The 19,622-nt window shown below is 38.6% G+C and overlaps 1 protein-coding gene across 1 annotated transcript in view; it reads left to right on the top strand.

Moving 5' to 3' along the window:
* The first annotated feature begins 15,186 nt into the window (after positions 1-15,186).
* LOC139733565 (uncharacterized) overlaps positions 15,187-19,622 on the top strand; it is a 30,598-nt gene continuing 26,162 nt past the window's right edge. The window contains exon 1 of the mRNA XM_071644378.1: positions 15,187-15,290. Within this exon, the coding sequence (XP_071500479.1) occupies positions 15,284-15,290 (7 nt within the window). The 5' untranslated portion in view covers positions 15,187-15,283. The remainder of the gene's footprint in view (positions 15,291-19,622) is intronic.

Consider the following 19,622-nt stretch of genomic DNA (forward strand, 5'->3'; position numbering starts at 1 on the left):
GGCCTTCTGCTGCCACTTCTGGATTTCATCAGCTAACAAGCAAAAAAAAAGGCTCACTCTCACATATCCCTCTGGTACAACTTACAAAAGCCTATCACTTCCAGGGTTAAAAATAAATAGAGGTTACACCCTATGTATTCCTATAATGTACCCTATTGTGAAACAAAAAAAATGGGAGTGCTCAGCTCCCCCCCCCCACCCCCCCCCCCCAAAAAAAAAATACTTACAGGAATATGTTTAGTGCACATACTATTATTATCAATAGACCTACAATTATTGACGTTTTCATTTAATTTTTGTCGCCAGGCATGATAAAAATAGCTGCATGTTTACATTTCATTGTTTCAATTCAAATGTACAAAATCCAATGTAAGTTTGCGTTTGTGGACTCTGTAAGCAATCCCTCGGTAGTCACGGCTCTCTGTCATTAGCCAATAGAGGGCGACACAGAATTAAACAGTTCATGATTTTTTTGTAGTGGGCAGGGAGGTGATTACCACCTCCCTACTACAATCTGCACAGGCCTGATATCCATTGGCAGGTGTAAGGAGGGGTGTATAGCTGAACACAAATCATTGCAAAGTAAAGACCACCATGTACTATGTCGCCTTTTTTTTAAAAATAATCCTTGCTGTAAGTTAAAACAAAACAGCAAGAAACAATGACTATTCAGTGTTTTAACCCTATAAAGCCCAAGGGGGGGAGGGGGGGCACATAGTGCCCCCCCCTACCAGATTTTCATTTGCCACTCCTTCGCCCTTGATCCGATTTCAACCAAATTTGGTGACTTTTCTTTAAATCTTATTTCGAACATTTTGATATATAATTTAGCTATATTTGATGTTGCTTGTTGCCATGGCAACCATAAACTGACAACCATGTCAGTCAGATTTTGCATCTTTTTTCTGTTCCCATTTCATTTAACAGCATTACAGTGCATGAAATAGATGTTTCTTGGCTGAAATTTGTTGAAGGAGACAAATTTGAAGTAATTATGGTCCTGGATAATGTTTCTTATTGTTTCCTTTGTTTTTATTTGACAAAGGCATAAAACAATAATAGAGATAATTGAAAATAATGATATTTTCTAAAGATTGCCCTTCTATTTTGAGTTATTTTGATTCCTTCACCCAAGTTATGCCTCTAATATCATAAGTTTATAACATTATCAATTTGCTATCTCAAAATTCCTCTATAATGCAATAATATGAAATGTCATAACTATACATGTACCCATCCCAAACATTTATTTATTTATTCAGTTTCAGTTTTCTTTACCCAGGGTAGCCCCATCAGTGGTTTAAACACTGTTATCCTAGGGGGCCCTGCAACAGAATGACAAAATATAACAGTTCAACAAACACAAAATAATAAATCAAGGACATTCCTTTTTACATCATAACATAAGCACAATATCAATATTCTATATAAATGAAAAAATGCAAAGTTAATCGTTGACGATAATAATATACAAACTCATATTATTTGAAAAAAAAATACCTTAACATTAAACAGGAATATCAAAAATACCCGAATTCTACCCCAAGTGAGATATGTATGCTCTTATGAACGCTTGAAGAGAGGTGGCGTTTCGGACTTCAGCGGGGAGCTGATTCCAAATACATGATGCATAGTGTGAAAACGATTTTTTTCCGGCTTGAGTTTTAACTTGTGGAATTATGAGACCATAATAACTTGTGTTTCGCGTACGATATGAATGTTTGCTACCAAGAGGCGTGATGAGTTCTTGCACATATTCGGGCATGTTGCCATGAAGTGTCTTAAAGACTGCTTTACAAGTGTTCAAACGCCACCTCTCTTCAAGCGTCATCCAACGTAACCTTCCAAGCACCTGGTTGGTTGGCACTGTGTGATCCACTCTCATTACCACTCTGGCCATTTTCTTGTGTTGTTTGATAAGCACATCTTTAAGGGTTTGTGAGCAGTTTGACCATGCACAAGAACAATAATCAAAATACGGTAGGATTAATGAGTTTGCCAGGATTTTAGCGCTACTTTCGGTTAGGTACTTCCGCAGGCGTCTCAGCAATGCTAGTCGTGTGGCAATTTTTTTACAACATTCTTCAACTTGCTTTTGCCATCTCATTGATTCATCCATCCAAACTCCTAGGTACTTATATTCCCTCACTCTATCCAATTCATTACCATCGATTTCAAGTTTCAGCCGATCAGCAGATAGCAGTTTTCTTGATGTTCCCATCACCATGAACTGAGTTTTCTTAACATTCAACGTCAAACAATTTTGTCTCAGCCACCGGTTTACATTGTACAATTCAGTATTCAGCACGGTTTCAATCTCCTGGGCATCATTTCCACTGTAAAACAGAACTGTGTCATCTGCATATAACATTACTTCACACTTAGTTACTGAATTGGGGAGATCATTTAACATAACTGAAAACAGAAGTGGCCCAAGTATCGAACCTTGGGGGACACCCACACATACACTACTCACTTCCGACAAAGCCCCCTTTAATGAGGTGCGCTGTGTACGACCACTGAGATATGAATGGAACCAGCTCAATACATTTCCCCTGACACCGTACATACATAGCTTTCCCAGTAAAAGTTCATGGTCTACTGAGTCAAAGGCTTTCTTCAAGTCCAAATACACCACTCCAGTTTAGTTTACCACGATCCGTGTGCCTGTACAAAAAATCACTGAAGTCTGTAAGTACTGTATCAGTCGAGTGGTTTTTTCTGAATCCAGATTGTTCTTTCACAAGAAGGTTGTTTTCAGTAAAAAAGTTGTGCAGCTGGTTGTGGACTAGCCTTTCAAAAATCTTCATGACTGCCGATATTACGGAGATAGGGCGATAATTGTTGGATTTTGACTGTACCGGTATCACCTCTCCTCTGTACATTATGATCACACGTTGACATAGCACCAAAAGAAGCAAATATTTCATTCAGTTCATTTACCATTTGAATGGAATCATACACATGTTCTCCTTTAATCCTGAGACCTTCCACAGATGACCTACTCTTGGTTCCAGTAAGACCCTTTAAAATCTTCCATAACTGAGCAGAGTTCCTCCTATTTGCAACAATGTTAGACACATAATAATCTTTCTTCAATGTAAATCGAAAGTTATTGACATGATTTCTGCATACTGTACACGATAAGCTTTCCAATCTGCAGTCAGACCACTACGTTCCGCTTTACGCTTCAATCTGTCACGCTGATGTGACAAAGACACATATTCATTGTTCACCCACTGTGTTTTAGGCTGCGTTCATGCGAAACTAGAATTGCGTTTCTAAACACGTTTAGTCGCTAAACGTGTTTAGTTGCGTTGCGTTCATGCGACTTTTCCATTTAAACGCGTTTCAAAACGCCGATCTGAAACGCGGAAAAAAGGGCGTTTTGAATCATGATTCTGCCAGAATCACGATCGCAGAAACCGCATGAACGCAACCGTGATTTCAATCATGATTCTATGACGTCATTGTGCGCTGTGCGCATGCGTGTCTCGTGGGGTATTCCATGCACAGCTTCTAGTTCTGTTCGCGCGCTTGTGTACGTCTTATGAATCGTGTGTTTTGGTACCATACTTGCACTTGTTTGTTTACATCAACGCCATACACCGATTCTATGCTAGTATCTAACGTTAACTGTTTAACATAATAATACATGTAATTACTCTCCGATTGAGTTGATAAAAGTAATAGCTGCAGCGCTGTGTCTACCAAGGGAAACAATTGGAGAGACGAAGAATTAGGATTATTCCTCGATCTGTTCCTCGATCTGTGGGCAGAGCCTGAATGCCACAGCTAATCGGAAAGTATTCACTGAAATAAAAACGTAAAGGCCTGTACAGCTGGAATAAGGAGGTCTGGCTCGAGTTGCAGAGACAAGGTCAAACTGCGCAGTGCGCTGCGCAATGGCAAATGATGAGCTGAGCCAGAATCAGCATTGCGAAAGCCCGCATGAACGCTCTTCCGCTGAGACCGTGATTTGAAACGCCGTTTTGAATCATGATTCATGTTTGTGATTCTGGCTACGAAATTCGCATGAACGCGGCCTTAGCTCTTCCCTCTCATTCTCATTGTGACAACAGGAGCATGTTTGTTACAAATTGCCAAGAACGTTCGTTTCCATATAGGTTCCATTGACTGTCTATATCTAGCTGTGTTTCAGAACAGTTACGTAATAACTGGGAATTTTCAAGATCATGCAAAAAAAGATTGTGCATCAAATCGTTTGAAACAACGAAAAGTAACCATTTTCGACTGCATTTTGGGCCGATAGAGCTTCCGTACAACATACACCAAATTATGATCACTGATAGTCTCAGATATGACCTTATGCTCACAAACATTGTTTGGTGTGTTTGTTAGTACGATGTCAATCAAACTCTTGGTTGTCTCTGTGACCCTAGTGGGTTCTTCAATGACCTGTTTCAATCCATGGGTTCGACATAACTTCAACACAAACTGACATTTTGTTTTACAAAGCATGTCATAGTTCATATCCCTTAAGATATACAGTTCTTTTCCTACGCTTGACGCTCTCGATATCGAGTCTTCAATCAACATTTGATAACGTACATCCGAACTAGGGGGCGGTAATAATCACCGACAAGGACGGTTGAAGAGTTGGGGAGTTTAATTTCAACCCATATAGCCTCTAGTCCATCAATTTCTAAGTCTAATCTGCGCTGATACACAAGAGTGTTTGAAATATACAGTGCCACGCCCCCTCCATGTCGATTGCGCTCACGCCTCTCTACTATGAAGCCATCAAAACAAATCTCTGCATCAGTTACAGTATCATCTAAGAGTGTTTCTGACAAAGTAATAACATCAAATGGCTTATCGAATAACTTCTCTGACAAAAGATCATAATTATTTGCCTAATAAGCTATGCACATTCAGATGCGCAAACTTTAACCCATTCGTCCTAGTTCTAGGGTAACAAGATAAAGAGTCACCGATTGTCTCGTCGTGTTGGCTGTAGTCTCTTTCGGAGTCTGCAATTTGCTGGGGGTAGATGATCCTTTTTGCACCTCCTCTCTTGGATCGCGTTGTTTTCCTCCGGCGGGCGATTCCCAAGTCGACGATCGTTTGCCATACGGACTGTGGAAGCCTCTGATGTACATATGCAGGGGTGTGCGTGCAGATGTTGGTCCTTCCATACGACAAGTCAGCTCTGTGTAGATAGGTGTCTGATGTAAGACTACCACTGGCTGCAGCTCCTTCTCCCTCTATCGGGCCTGGATTTGGGTTGATATCGCCGGCTTGTAGAAGAAGAGACTGGAAGGACGCGTCAGAGTTGGGATAGTAGCATATCCGTACTTCACTGTACTTGAGAAATGTCCATCCAGTGATTTTTGGTGGACTGGCTGATTGCAGTGTGCATGAGGTACATGCTTGTCTGTGGTTGTAGCATGTCCCCACACTGCATAAAAGTGCAAGGAAGAAGAATGCACACAAGTTGCCGGGGTCCATTGTGATTGACAGGTGCTATTGTTCACAACAAAAGAATGTCCATTATACTGGTTCAAGGATGAGTAGCCGTGGTATCCTGTCCATGCAATGTGTGGTGTAGATCATGGCCACAGTGCTCAGCTCAGGCGAAGACAGCCAAAACATATTCCCAAATGTTTGGTGTGAAGGTAGAAGCTAGATGTCACCAAAAGTATCCAGGAATGTCCTCGAGTTTAAACAAATCACTCACACCAGTCAGGAGATTTCATCTCAGGTCTCATAATGTATCATTATGTTGATGTGAATAGCACCCCCATGTGGTGACCTTGAGAAATTTCAACCATAACAAATAATTAGATTTTACTTGCTCATCATTTGTGGCAAATATGAAAATGATTGGTCTATAATAAGATATATATAATGGGGATAAAGAAATTATACAGAAAAATCATGTTTTTAGCATATTTCCTATGTATTTCTTTATATTTTGGTTAATAGTGCCCTCCATGGGTGACCTTGAAAAAATTCAAATGTACGGTCATGTAGAAAACGAGTTACTCTATGTATGTACCAAATATGACGATGATACATCAAGCAATAAAAAAGTTATATAGGGGGCACAATGTGCCCCCCCCCCCCCCTTGGGCCTGCGAGGGGTCAAAATAGTTAGGGCTGAATGGGGTTAATAGTAGCAATAGTTTATCACTATCATCCTTTAAATGCAAATTAAGACAGTACTTATTGAATAATTACATTAATTCAGCTCACTGAAATCTGTTTTGTGCTGTACAGGACTATCCGATCACTGTACTGTACTCCAGGGTTGTTGTTATGTTAAAACCAGCTATTTGTGCCCTCAACTTCTGTCACTGTGTTTATGACCTATTGCATTTTCTTCCTTCTCTAAGACCCCAAATCTGCATTAGAGAAGAATTTGCTGTATAACTGTATAAATGTACTTTTTTTTTCTCTCTATGTTTCGGTCATTGTTGTACCCGTGCTCCCCATCTTAATCTTTAACTCGATTTTAACTGGGACCTACGCTGAACAAGCTCGCTTTTAAGTAGGTTCCTTCATATTTCTTTAGCATCCATTCACAGATTCAAAACTTCATAGATCGACCACTATATGTTTTATGTATTTGCAATATTTCATGTATGTCTCCAGCTTGATATCATGTACTTCATTTAATTTTGTTATATTTGATGTATTTTTTCATCGAGAAATATGAAAATAAATCGAAATTGAATTGAATTGAATTACAAACCTAATTATTCGTTTTTATGATGTAAGAACCTTCTGAATAACGAACCTTTCATTTTCTAATTAGCGAGCCTTCGAAGCATAAGGAACCTTCGGAATAACGAATTTACTGCCACCGACAAAAAAAAAAAAAGCTGTTCAGTTATTTTACACTTTATATATTGTTTCATTCTAATATAAGTGTTTTCTCTTATTTTCCTATGAAAATGCCCTGTTATCAAATTATATTATAAAAAAAATTGTGAAACGAAGAATTTGTTTACATTATAGTAGTTTGTCTCATTATAATGAGGCCTACTCTAAATCTCTTCTCCTATTTTCCTATCATGGGAGCAGTGATTCAAAAAAATGCTATCACATTTCATGCATAATGTGTAGGCCTGTTGTGTATCACAGAACATCCTACCATAGAATTTTCCCAATAAAGCCTATAAAAGGAGATATCAGTATTTTTCTCAATATGTATAAACCATAACTGTAGATGAGTTAGTCTGGAAACGTTTTTATTATAATTATATTGTTCACATTCTGTGTATTTTACAACGCTTAACATTGATTATACGATTTCAAGTTTTTACAGTGGCTGTTTCATGCTATTGTGAAAAGCTATCACACTGCCCATAATTATCATCCACATGCTCTTACTTCAGCGAAATTTAACAATTTCATTAAATAATGGAGTGTATATGTAATGTCCATGATCCAAATGACAGTTTAAAAAATCGAGGAAACTCTTTGTTATTGTCGCTATAACACTTAAGTCATACAAAGATAATTTAGTTTCAGAAAATGACAATACATAACTATTATGAGGTTGAACAAAAATGATGTTTTACACTTTAAAATGATTATCTCTCAAATCGTTTTCTTATATAGTTCCGAAAGCTCGAATAATAAGTATAATAGGCCTACGCAATTCATTTAGGATTAACAAATCTTTGGAATAACCAAATTTACTTTTTTGTCAAAAGTGAACTTTCGAAAAAACGAATCTTCACAATACAGTTGAAATATTTAACTTCGAAATGTTCAGATTAAACAAACACTCATTATTGGATTAACGAAGTATACGGAATTTGTGAATTTCGGATGATCAAAACTTATAGAAATAACGAACAAAGGGAATATTTGTGATCGGTTGGATCCAACGTGTGGACGTATATAAGTAAATGGGACAAAATGATACAAGGAGAATGAAGGGCAATAAAGAACATTTTCTTTTTGTAAGAACAATCAATACTACCTTTCAAGTATACAATGTATATATAACAGTAGATATAGGCCTATTACAATAATCGCTCTAATAAAGTGTTTCACTTATTCTCACTGGTAATACCTTACAAAATACTTTTTCAGAATGACAGGCCTCTAAAATAACGATTTTTTTTTTCATGGTGTTATCATGATTCTTTATGGTATATTGCAATCTCTATATAGGTGAGTTGATCCGCATTCACAAAAATACAGTTATCTGCATAAGGAATGATAAAGACAATATTCGATGTGATGTCATTGGTATTATCGTTTATTAAACATAAAAACAAATGGGTCCGAGGAACAGTTCCCATGGAGAACACCACATTAATTTCCCATTGACCCATAGGTTTCAGTTGAGGGCGGGAAAGCCAGGGTCTGTCAAGCCCATTGCGCTACATAGGTAGACACGTCTTTCCATCAGGGGGTCCTGCCCTACTCGGGACACGTCTTTTCAGCGCATACATGCTGCAAAAAGCCGGGTGTTGAAATACAGTACCGGTAATAAGAAACATCGATCTGGTGTTGAAATTAAATCAAAATTTGTGGTGTTGCATTAACATCTCGGGTGTCACTATGCAAAATCATAAAACATTGTTTTCTTCTTCTTCTTCTTCTTCTTCTTCTTCTTCTTCTTCTTCTTGATAGATAATTAGTCACTGTTCTTCTTGCTGATTTTGATCTTCAACAAGACTGTCGTTTTTGAAAACGTTATGAACACAGTAACCAGTTGGTGTGGTCTCCTATTGATACTGGGCGGGTGTTATTAGGTCTACCAGTGACATTAAGGGATACAGTATTGGCGGATATGAAAATTGGGCTTTTAACTTTTTGAGAGATACCAAGAAAACACTTATGAAATAGTACACAGAGCATATACCATTGTAAGAGGAACTCAAAGTTTATTTGATGAAAATCGGGTTAGGCATGACTGGAACATCCAAAAACAGAGTTTAAAACAAAGCGATCGTAAAAAAGTGTGGGTCCCACGCTTTATTAGAATCGCTCTGTTTTAGAGATCTCAGCCATTTCAAAACCAATTTTCATCAAATAAACGTTGAATTCCTCATGGAATTACATGTTCTTTCATATTTCATAAGAGGTTTCTCATTATCTCGCCAAAAAATTTAGAAACCTGAAATTAGGCCTCAACCAAAACTATACGATCCCTTTAACACCAGCAACAATCAACACCATGTATCATTGCTGAATTAACACCAAAGAAGTGTCAAAAATATATCACCAGTTAAACATTGTTATTTATAAACCACGAAGTGCCAGGTACACACAATTTTCAACACCATCACAACAGGTATACTTTCTAAACCTGTCAGTGTCTATTTGATCAGTGGTATCATATCTACACTGTAAAAACATCGGTGTTAGATTTGACACCATGGGTGTTAAATCTAACACCGATCAAACTTCAATAGAGGACCACACTCACAGGTGTAGAAAATGCACTGTGATGGTGTTGAAAAGTGTTCACCTGACACTTCGTGGTGTTAATTTGACACTGGTGTTATTTTGACACTGTACTGGTGTTAATTCAACAATGACACCACATGGTGTTGATTTGATATTTGTTGGAGTTAATATCAATGGCTTAACACCCGTTCAGCTTCAATAAGAGATCACACCAGCTGGTGTTACTGTGGTGTAAATTTATTTTCACATTTTTTCCAAAATCTAGTATTTTAATGTAAAATTCTTGATCGTCTTGTTTAAATTAAAAATCAACAAGAAGTGCAGTTACTATAAAGAAACTCTTCAAAAAACATTTTTATATTTGGAAATGACACCCGGAGGTGTTAATTTAACACCATAAATGAGCACCGAAAATTTAACACCAGCTCGGTGTTCACTATTTAACACCGGACTTTTTGCAGTGTAGCACCACTCTATTTGCAGTGCAACTCGCTATTTGCTTTGATGTTCAAGGAAATTCATGTTCCTTTTCAAATTGAAGTTTACGGTATACAATTTTAATCTCGTTTCTGAAAGACTATAGATGCGGTATTATTCCTGCCGACAGCGAATATAGAAGAAGACAATGTTCATTTGAGGGCCACAGGCCACTGGACGAATGAAGCTACGAGTGATTTCTTGATGATCGACGGATATATTTTATATGCAAATTACATCTAATAGGCCTATGTCGGGTAAAGATTACATCTGCATGTTAAAGCTTCGAGTGGGATTGAATTAACCGAGGGAGGTGTGACAGAAGTTTCTTCAAAAGAGGACGTAAAGTTAGAAAACATTAAATTAATTTTGAACGACCTATACACATGTTTTCACAAAACAGCGATGATAGGCCCAGGCCTAAACTATGCACGCACAAATTGTAGAAATGGCAATGAAGTAAATTCGAAGAAAGGCATTTACTGGGCAAGCCTATATACTACCTTTTTATGACTTCTTCGTTTATTGTGTGTGTTTTTTTTTTTATGTGATTGTTTATTTTCTTGCTTGCTTTTAGTTTTGCACAAACCAATGGGGAAATTCTGAATCTATAGGCCTAATTGGGTAGTTTCTTTACAATCATAGTGTACATATCTTCAAAAGAAAGTTACATTGTTAGTAAAATAAAATGATTTATAGTTCATGTAGAACTATCTGTATCAAAATTATAAAACAAAACCCCGTTTGCTATGGATTACCAAATCATTATTGAGGTCAATAAATAGGAAAAATCGGTTGTTTTATAAGTATAAAACAAATCAGACTTTTGAATCTAAACAAAAATATATTGTTTATAGAAATATACTGACATCACTACTGCGCAGGGCAAAGAAAGATTACTATCTTTTTCAATTCAATTCTGTATGCAATGATGTAAAGGGAACATGGAAAGTTATTCGGAATGTTTTGAATGTAAACCCCAAAACTTCGGGTATTCCAAAGCTTGTAGTGAATGAAGAAGAAATTGAAGAAAAAAAAGATATATGCGAAGCTTTTAATGAATAATGTAGGTGTTAATTTATCACATGCCATTCCAGACATGCAGGACACATACAAAGATTTTCTGGATAATCCAAACCCCAAAACATTGTTTTTAATTCCTGTAGTAGAAGCAGATGTGCTTGATATTGTAAGTAGCCTAAAGAGGAAAAAGAGTCCTGGGTATGATGGAATTAGCAATGATTTGCTAAAAGAAATTATACAATATATAGTAAGACCCCTTACTCACATTTATAATTTGTCCATCGTTTATGGTATTGTGCCCGATAAAATGAAAATCGCAAAAGTTGTTCCTATTTTCAAAAAAGGAAATCGTACAGAAATAGGTAACTATCGACCTATATCTTTACTTACAGTTTTTTCTAAAATTCTTGAAAAACTTGTATACTCTAGACTTATTGCATTTCTTAAATCATGTAATATTTTTTCTACTTCTCAATTTGGTTTTCGTGAAAGGCACACAACATCTCATGCTATGTTGTGTTTAGTAGAGAAAATAGCATCTGCCCTAGATAATCATCTTCATACTATTGGTATATATTTAGACTATTCCAAAGCGTTTGACACTGTCAATCATGATATCTTGTTGCATAAGCTCTATTACTATGGTATAAGAGGATCAGCACTTGAATGGTTTAAAAGTTATCTTAGAAACAGACAACAGTTTGTACAACTAAATGGTACTGGTTCTAGTATGCAGTCTGTCACCTGTGGAGTACCCAAAGGGTCTCTTCTAGGACCGCTGTTATTTATTCTCTATGTAAATGACTTTCCAAAATCATCAAATGTCTTTTCTTTCTTGTTATTTGCAGATGACACTAGTATTTTTTGCTCTAACAAAGACCTGCGTGTCCTGTTGGAGACAGTAAATATGGAATTGCATGGATTAACTAATTGGATTCATGCCAATAAGTTATCCTTGAATCTGCTTAAAACAAAATACATGTTATTTAGTAATAGAGACACCTTAATGCCTGGTCCTGTAATTTTTGATAATGTTCAGATTGAAAGAGTTATATCAACCAAATTTCTTGGCATCCACATTGATGACAAGTTGAATTGGAAAATGCATACAACTCACCTTTGTAATCTTCTCTCTAGAAATGTAGGTATGATGAACAAACTAAAGTCTTTTCTTCCAAATAGCATTTTGGCCATGCTATATTCATCTTTGATTTTGCCTTACTTAAACTATGGTGTATTAGCTTGGGGTGCTAGCCAAAACTCGCTTAGAAAAAAATTTTGCTTCTTCAAAAGAGAGCTGTTAGGATTATGTCAGCAGCAAATGCACATGCTCATACTGATACGCTGTTTTATGGGAATGTTTTGAAAATACAAGATATTTATTCATTGTATTTGGCATCCCTCATGTATCAGATCAATAATGGCAATGTGCCCCACGCAATAGCGTCCATGTGTGTTAAGAATGATAGAATACACAATTATTGTACAAGACAGGCTGCTTTATATCATTTCACATCAGTCAGAACCCAACTCAGAAATAATACTGTCTCATTGGCAGGCCCAAAATACTGGAACTCTCTGCAATCCTCTTTTAGACAGGCCATTAGCCTATCTGGATTTAAACGTAAGATGAAATCTTATCTTCTTGACAGATACAATGAATCCTGATGTTGTTTTTTTTTTTGCATTACTGTACTTCAGATGAAATAACTTGCATAGTTATGAATATACATTTTTGTGCATAATGTGAGTCTGTTTTATAGCAATTGGGACCTTTTTCAAATTGTTGTTTACTGAGGTCCTACTGTACAAAAGATTTTTGTGACATACAACTTGTGTCAAATATTTTGACCTCGCTTCTGTGTATTGAAATTTGAACCTGTATAATTTTTTTATTTTTTTTTTTACACTCTGAAATTTGTCAGAGGGAGTACATACATCATATTGAAAACTTTCGGTCATCTGCGAAGCCGCGCTTCCGCGCGAACACTACAACACGTAAAACGGGTCAAAAATCGACGCATTTTTCCACAAAATCTGCCATAACTTTTAAACTATTTAAGAAGCAAACTTGGGGCGCCCGGATTATGAATGTAGACACTTTAGGGATTATTTATGTGTACATATCATTATTGTAACATTTGTAGTCGTGACGCAAATTTGATCAGAAAAGTACCTTATGAGTAGATTTGTCTATGGCGAACAGTCCAAATTTGACGAATTTGAGCATATTTTGCCGTCTTGCAATTCTTCCACACGGGATATCTCGAGAACGGAAAGCCGCACGAACTTGGGGCGCACGGTTTTAGAAAGTAGAGATTCTGCCCATTTTTGTGATATAAGAATCTTGTTCATTGGTTGAGCAGTCCTGACGCAAATAAGCAGTAAAGCTAGACTACCCAGTCACAATTGCTGTCATAGGGAACGTGTACAATCCACACAGAGCTATCACGTGACGAGACTACCAACGAAAATTTGAGCCGTTGACCTTCACTGTCTGCCGTCGTCAGCAGTGTGAATTCCTGTGATTTCAAGCTTTTGTTTCTAGCCAAATATCATTTTCAATGCAATATCAAGATACAGTTGTATGTGAGACATTATCTAGATACGTAGCAGCCTTATGAGCAACATAACTGTTAAGTTTGGGAGCAAAAACAACCAAATATATTTCATATTCCGTCTCATTTTTCGATGATGGCTCTAGTCGGACTGGTGCATTTTCTTCGGAGGTGGTAATAATGTAAGTAGTTGCAACGGTCGCTTGCCACCTGCTGTCTGCAATCGGGTGCTTATATACACGTGTTGTGCACAGGTAATCAACTGAAATAATGTTGTAAAGGAATGATAAGGTCCTAGATTATATCTCAACTGTAGATTTAACCCGATTTCTGCCGCCTACACACAACACACTACGCGTGAAATTATGTGAACATGATGTCCCTCCACGCACGGTGCTGCAGGCCACCCCCGTTAACGTGTCGACTAGCCACTCGCCCCACACGCACTCACTTTCTCCAGCGTCTGCTACGTCGGATTTTCTGCGTGAATTAGGGCGAAAGTTTTCAATATGGTGTTTCCACTGTTGATAAAGTTCCATAAATTGTAATCTTTAAATAGGGCTGAGTGTTAAATTCACATCTTTATGAATAATTAGATATATGTAGGCTTTTTGATATAATCTGCTTTATTGGTTTTACTTTTTTTTTCATTGATTAATGCTGAGCTACATCATTCTATAGTTAAGCACTGGTATATCTTGTAAGTCATTGCCTTTATTTCACCCTCTTTACTCTTGTCCCTGTAACTGTGTGTCCAAGTCCAAGTTATTTTTTTTCTTCCCATTATTCAATCCCTTATTCTGTTTGAATACATTCTTTTTCTTTTAACATCCGTTAGTGTGCTTTCTCCCCCCCCCCCCCCCCCCACACACACAATTATTTCATTTTCGCATATTGTATGTATGTATTGTACATAGTTTTCAGGCTGAATTTTCCAGTTTTGTGTATCTGGTGTTTTTTTGTTTTTTTGTTTTGTATCTGTAAATAGGAGTTTCTGCAATTTACAAGCTTTGCTTCTCAGCAGGACTCCTATCTTTTCCACCTCATTTACTAGTATGTATATGTTAACTCTTTTTAGCTATCTGTCGTGTTTGTGTAATCATTGATTTCTTGTCTTCACCCAATACCGAGGTATTACAATTTTTGTAATTTGTTTTCTTGGTGGAATTGAACAAATAATTTGAATTAAATTGAATTGAATAAAGGAATCGTGGTGTCAGTTTTAATTCGCATGAGCATCTGAGACTCCAAACCCATGCAGTCACGTTAAAAAGAGAAGAATGTTTGATCACAATGAAGTATCTAAACAAGAACGAAATAAATGCACGTACCCAAAAACATCCCAAGCAAACAAAACTCACACACACACACACACACACACACACACACAAATCATCAGAAGAAATACACCCAAAAGTGCATGCGACAGTCAATTTAGTACAACTGAATTCAACATGTTGAAGTGACTGTACTCTGTAGCCATGGTAGCGGCGAGGTATCTCATTTTGTGATCTATGGTAAGTTTAGTCTAGAAAACTTAGACTACATTCTGCGTAGGTCCATCTCTCATGTTGATTACTCTACGGAACACGCCCCTGCGTTACTTTCTCACCCGCATAAAAGGAGACCCTATTCGCCGCAACATCGCTCAACTCATTCGTTTTCATGTACAATACACACTGTTTTCGTGCCAGGCGTACTAGTCTAAGCCACGGTTAAAAAATTTTGTGCAATCTGCTGCGAGCGGACCAATGCCAGGCTACTCAATATTTTGGCAGTGTACCTCTCGTGTCTTTGCTTGAATTGTGGTATTTCATAATATCGTCAGAATGTCAGGTGAGTGTTAAAGACCAGCTTGATAATTCTCATTGATACTTCGTAGTCGTTAGGTTAGTCTTATTGGTGTAATACCCCCGTCTTACGTGTTCATCCTTCTGCATTTGATGGATGTGAGAGTCTTGCCTCTTGGTACACGGGTAGGCTGGGGAGTCGTTTTGACAGGGCAGGGTTCCATGACCATCATGCAGCAGAGCAATTTCGATGACGAATGGACTAACATTAGTGCACAGTGCATTTGTCGCTTGCCTCAAATACCAACGTACGTCATTAGTCAGAATGTCACATTAAGGTTTAGTTGATGAAAGCGAAGCTTGACTGCTGAAGGGTTTCATATCATCACAGTTTACCAGCTCTTAGTGCTGTCAATGTTTTAATGTTGGCTTTGGCCTTTGGCTTGCGTATTGGTACAACCTGTACTTGTCACTTGCCCCCTGCCCCGCCGTCAAACACAAGCAGGCGCAGGCAAGGGCAAAGGTTAACATGTTCTATCATTTATGACCATAGCACAGCTGACAGTGCACAGTGAAACTCAGTCCGGGAAACCCGCTCATGAGGACCGCCCCCGCGTACGAGGATGGTCCCTCCTCATGAGGACCTCCCCCCGCCTCATGAGGCCCCCCGGGAACGCCTCATGAGGCCCCCCATTCACTTCTTATTCATCTCACATCTGACGTACAAATTGTCGCAACTTTGCACAGTGATTTTTTGTTACACACACATGTCCACTATCCATGATGAAAAGAAGAAAAAATCCTGTCTGTTTTTTTTTTCAAAAATCGAGTTTTAATCAACCGATGCAGAGCGCCCATCAAAACACGGGCGCCAGCGCGTTCGCACAATGCAAGACTGCCGCACCTAGCGGCCTGATCCGACTAAATATTTTCGATGCTTTTTTCTGCGGCTCTCACCTCTCCGCGCACGAATCAGCCTCGTGAAGCTGAAGTCTGACATCTTTTTACACAAATTCGTAACGAGAAAAATTAAATCAGTACTAACCTGATCTTGTCCATATATTCCAAATTACTATTCCACACTGATAGAGTAGGTGGGTAGATGACATACTCCAGTTTGTTAGCAAAATAATCACTTTGTAGGTATGACGAGTTCACTTTCTTCGTCAATTCCGCCCACGATTCCGCCGCCCGCTTACCGTTTGGGCGCTTTCTCTGGAATCATCCCGCGACGCGACGTATATCGCATCACATCATGCATCCAGCACATATCAGTCTGGTATGTGCTGGATGCGTGATGTGATGCGACGTACGTCGCGTCGCGGGATGATTCCAGAAAAAGCGCCCAAACGGCGGAATCGTGGGCGGAATTGACGAAGAAAGTGAACTCGTCATACCTACAAAGTGATTATTTTGCTAACAAACTGGAGTATGTCATCTACCCACCTACTCTATCAGTGTGGAATAGTAATTTGGAATATATGGACAAGATCAGGTTAGTACTGATTTAATTTTTCTCGTTACGAATTTGTGTAAAAAGATGTCAGACTTCAGCTTCACGAGGCTGATTCGTGCGCGGAGAGGTGAGAGCCGCAGAAAAAAGCATCGAAAATATTTAGTCGGATCAGGCCGCTAGGTGCGGCAGTCTTGCATTGTGCGAACGCGCTGGCGCCTGTGTTTTGATGGGCGCTCTGCATCGGTTGATTAAAACTCGATTTTTGAAGAAAAAAAACAGACAGGATTTTTTCTTCTTTTCATCATGGATAGTGGACATGTGTGTGTAACAAAAAATCACCGTGCAAAGTTGCGACAATTTGTACGTCAGATGTGAGATGAATAAGAAGTGAATGGGGGGCCTCATGAGGCGTTCCCCGGGGGGCCTCATGAGGCAGGGGGAGGTCCTCATGAGGAGGGACCATCCTCGTACGCGGGGGCGGTCCTCATGAGCGGGTTTCCCGGACTGAACTGGATGGAAACGTTTCTGCAGACTCCAGGCCAGGTGACAATAGTATGATTCAATGGTAGGCATGCGTGTAGAAGTCAGTCTACCTGTGCATCATGCCTATTTTTAGCCGGTGTCCCCCTTCAAATGGGTTTATTATTATAAACGTCATATGACACGACATTGACAGAGCTCTCTGCCAATGGCAATGCCAGTGTACAGTACGTACAGGAAGTTGCTGACTGAAATGTGTTCTTTCAGTGAGGATGTCAGTGCATGGTGACATCTTTACAGTATAGTCATGGCCATATCCATGGTCATGGACTAATTTTGTCATCTCAGCCCTTCAATCCATCATTCTGCAATAGATTGTACATTGTAATTTTTTGTATAATATTTTTTACTCATCTCCATGTAGCAAGTATGCTAGCTGTGATCTTGGGGGCCTTTTTCTAACAAACTCTGCTTTTTTTTAACCCGTTCCAGGGCGTTGAGGATAGCCTGATTTTTCTACAACACGCATTTCCCATTGCCATCATAGACACCTGCCCGAGTACACTGTATACTCAGGACTCGTTATGGTCCCACACAAAATTCCATGCATTGTACAATGTATATTATATATTACATGTACATAATGTACCGGTACTGTACATAAACCATTTTTCACTTTTGTAAGTATACTATAAATGTGACCCTGCATCACAAAGCAAACAGAAAGTCACTAGACATTAAATTTTAGTTAAGAGCACAGACTTTAAGCTGTAAAATGATGTATAAAAATTAAAAACAAATGACCCTCCTAACCTATCTAAATATTGGAAAGAAAGCACACCCTCAAAAAAAGTGTGAACTGAGAAAAGAGGCTTATTGACACTATGGCCCGTATTCTACTGTAGACCAAGGTTTAAACCCATCTTAGACTCACCTATGGTTTAGCTAGACCTGAGGTTTAATTTTGTATTCTGCTAGCGAGGTTTAGTTAAACCCAAGTCTATTTCGGGTTTAAATTAAACCCGAAATAGTCTTGGGTCAAGCCACCATGGTGCCCTCTATGGAAGAAGAAATTCTTCCTCTCTGAGTACTTTTCTCTCCACAAATCCACTTAAATTTATTATTGGCAGTGTATCAGCCACATGAGCGTGACTTTCTTGGATTTTGAATAGTTTTTACGGGTATTTATGTCGAATAAGGGCATGCTGTATTTTTGCTTGCGACGACTCGTGAAGCACTGTGCATATACTGTACAGTTTGTGTATGTGTGCGACGCACATCACAGGATACATGGTAAGCGTATAGCGTAGCGCTATTATATTCTTGGCTAGCTAGCTTTGAATGCTCAGTACCAGCAGATCCATCGCGCCGCGCCGGCCGGCGGCACGGTTGCTGTGTGCGCTGGATGGGACATGGCTTTTTATGTCGATTGAATCGTGAATTCGGAATGGACTGGCAATTGATCAAACCAGGACTTTGAGGTAGGACATTGAATAAAAGCTTTTCTCTTAAGATTGTCAGTTAATAAAAATGGAAACCATTCTAAAATTTAGAAATAGATCTAGATCTACTATCAACCCTGTCTCGATATTAGAAGTAACGTTAGATTTTACCTACCGTACCACACTAACCTAACTTTTAATAGATCTAACGTTATAGTCCTTACGTTACAATAATGTACTCTAGCGTTTAATAGCTACTCGAATAGGTTCTAACGTTAGTAGGACCCCACTCCTAGTCCTAACGTTAGTCCTACAATCTAGGTTTTCGATCTAGTCTACTAGAAGTATCTAACCGCTATGCCAAATCGACCTCATCTGCAGGCTCTACCCTCTAGTCCTACGTTGAGTTCTTGGTCTAGTCTTCAGATTATTTTCATCGTAACGTTTAGACTAACGTATCTATGTAATACTAGGTAGTAGTAGTATTTCTAACATTTAGATCTCGAGTCTCTTCTAAGTGTACAAGTAGATCTAGTACGTAGTTAGGCGTATCTCGTGTGTACACGCGTGTGGCCGGCAAGCTAGCTGCTGTACGTATCCAGGCAGCCACTCGTTTTGTGCCATTGGCATTGATCTGTGTGCTGGTACCCTTACCAGTCATCGTTAGACTCGATTTAAACTCGAAATAAACCTCCTCCTGGGTAGGTTTAATTTAAACCCAATTTAGACCACAGCTGGACTTAGTAGAATACAAATTAAACCTTGGTTTAAACCTGGGTCTAAACTGGTGGTTTAAACCCAGGTTTAAACCCAAAAAACCCACTTTAGACCCAAGCGTGGGTTTAAACTCGGGTCTAAGTTTTTAGCAGAATACGGGCCATTCTGTCCATAATTAATGCCAACTTTCAAAGTAGTGGCATCATCCTTTCAAAAGTTATCAGAGTTGAAAGTGATTTAAGTGTTACATACAAGGTTTTTAAAAAGTGAAAAGGGGACTCTA

This window comes from Diadema antillarum, unplaced genomic scaffold, assembly GCF_040938485.1.
Source record: "Diadema antillarum isolate AM-2024a unplaced genomic scaffold, OU_Dant_1.0 scf00000025, whole genome shotgun sequence".
NCBI classification, from domain to species: Eukaryota; Metazoa; Echinodermata; class Echinoidea; order Diadematoida; family Diadematidae; genus Diadema; species Diadema antillarum.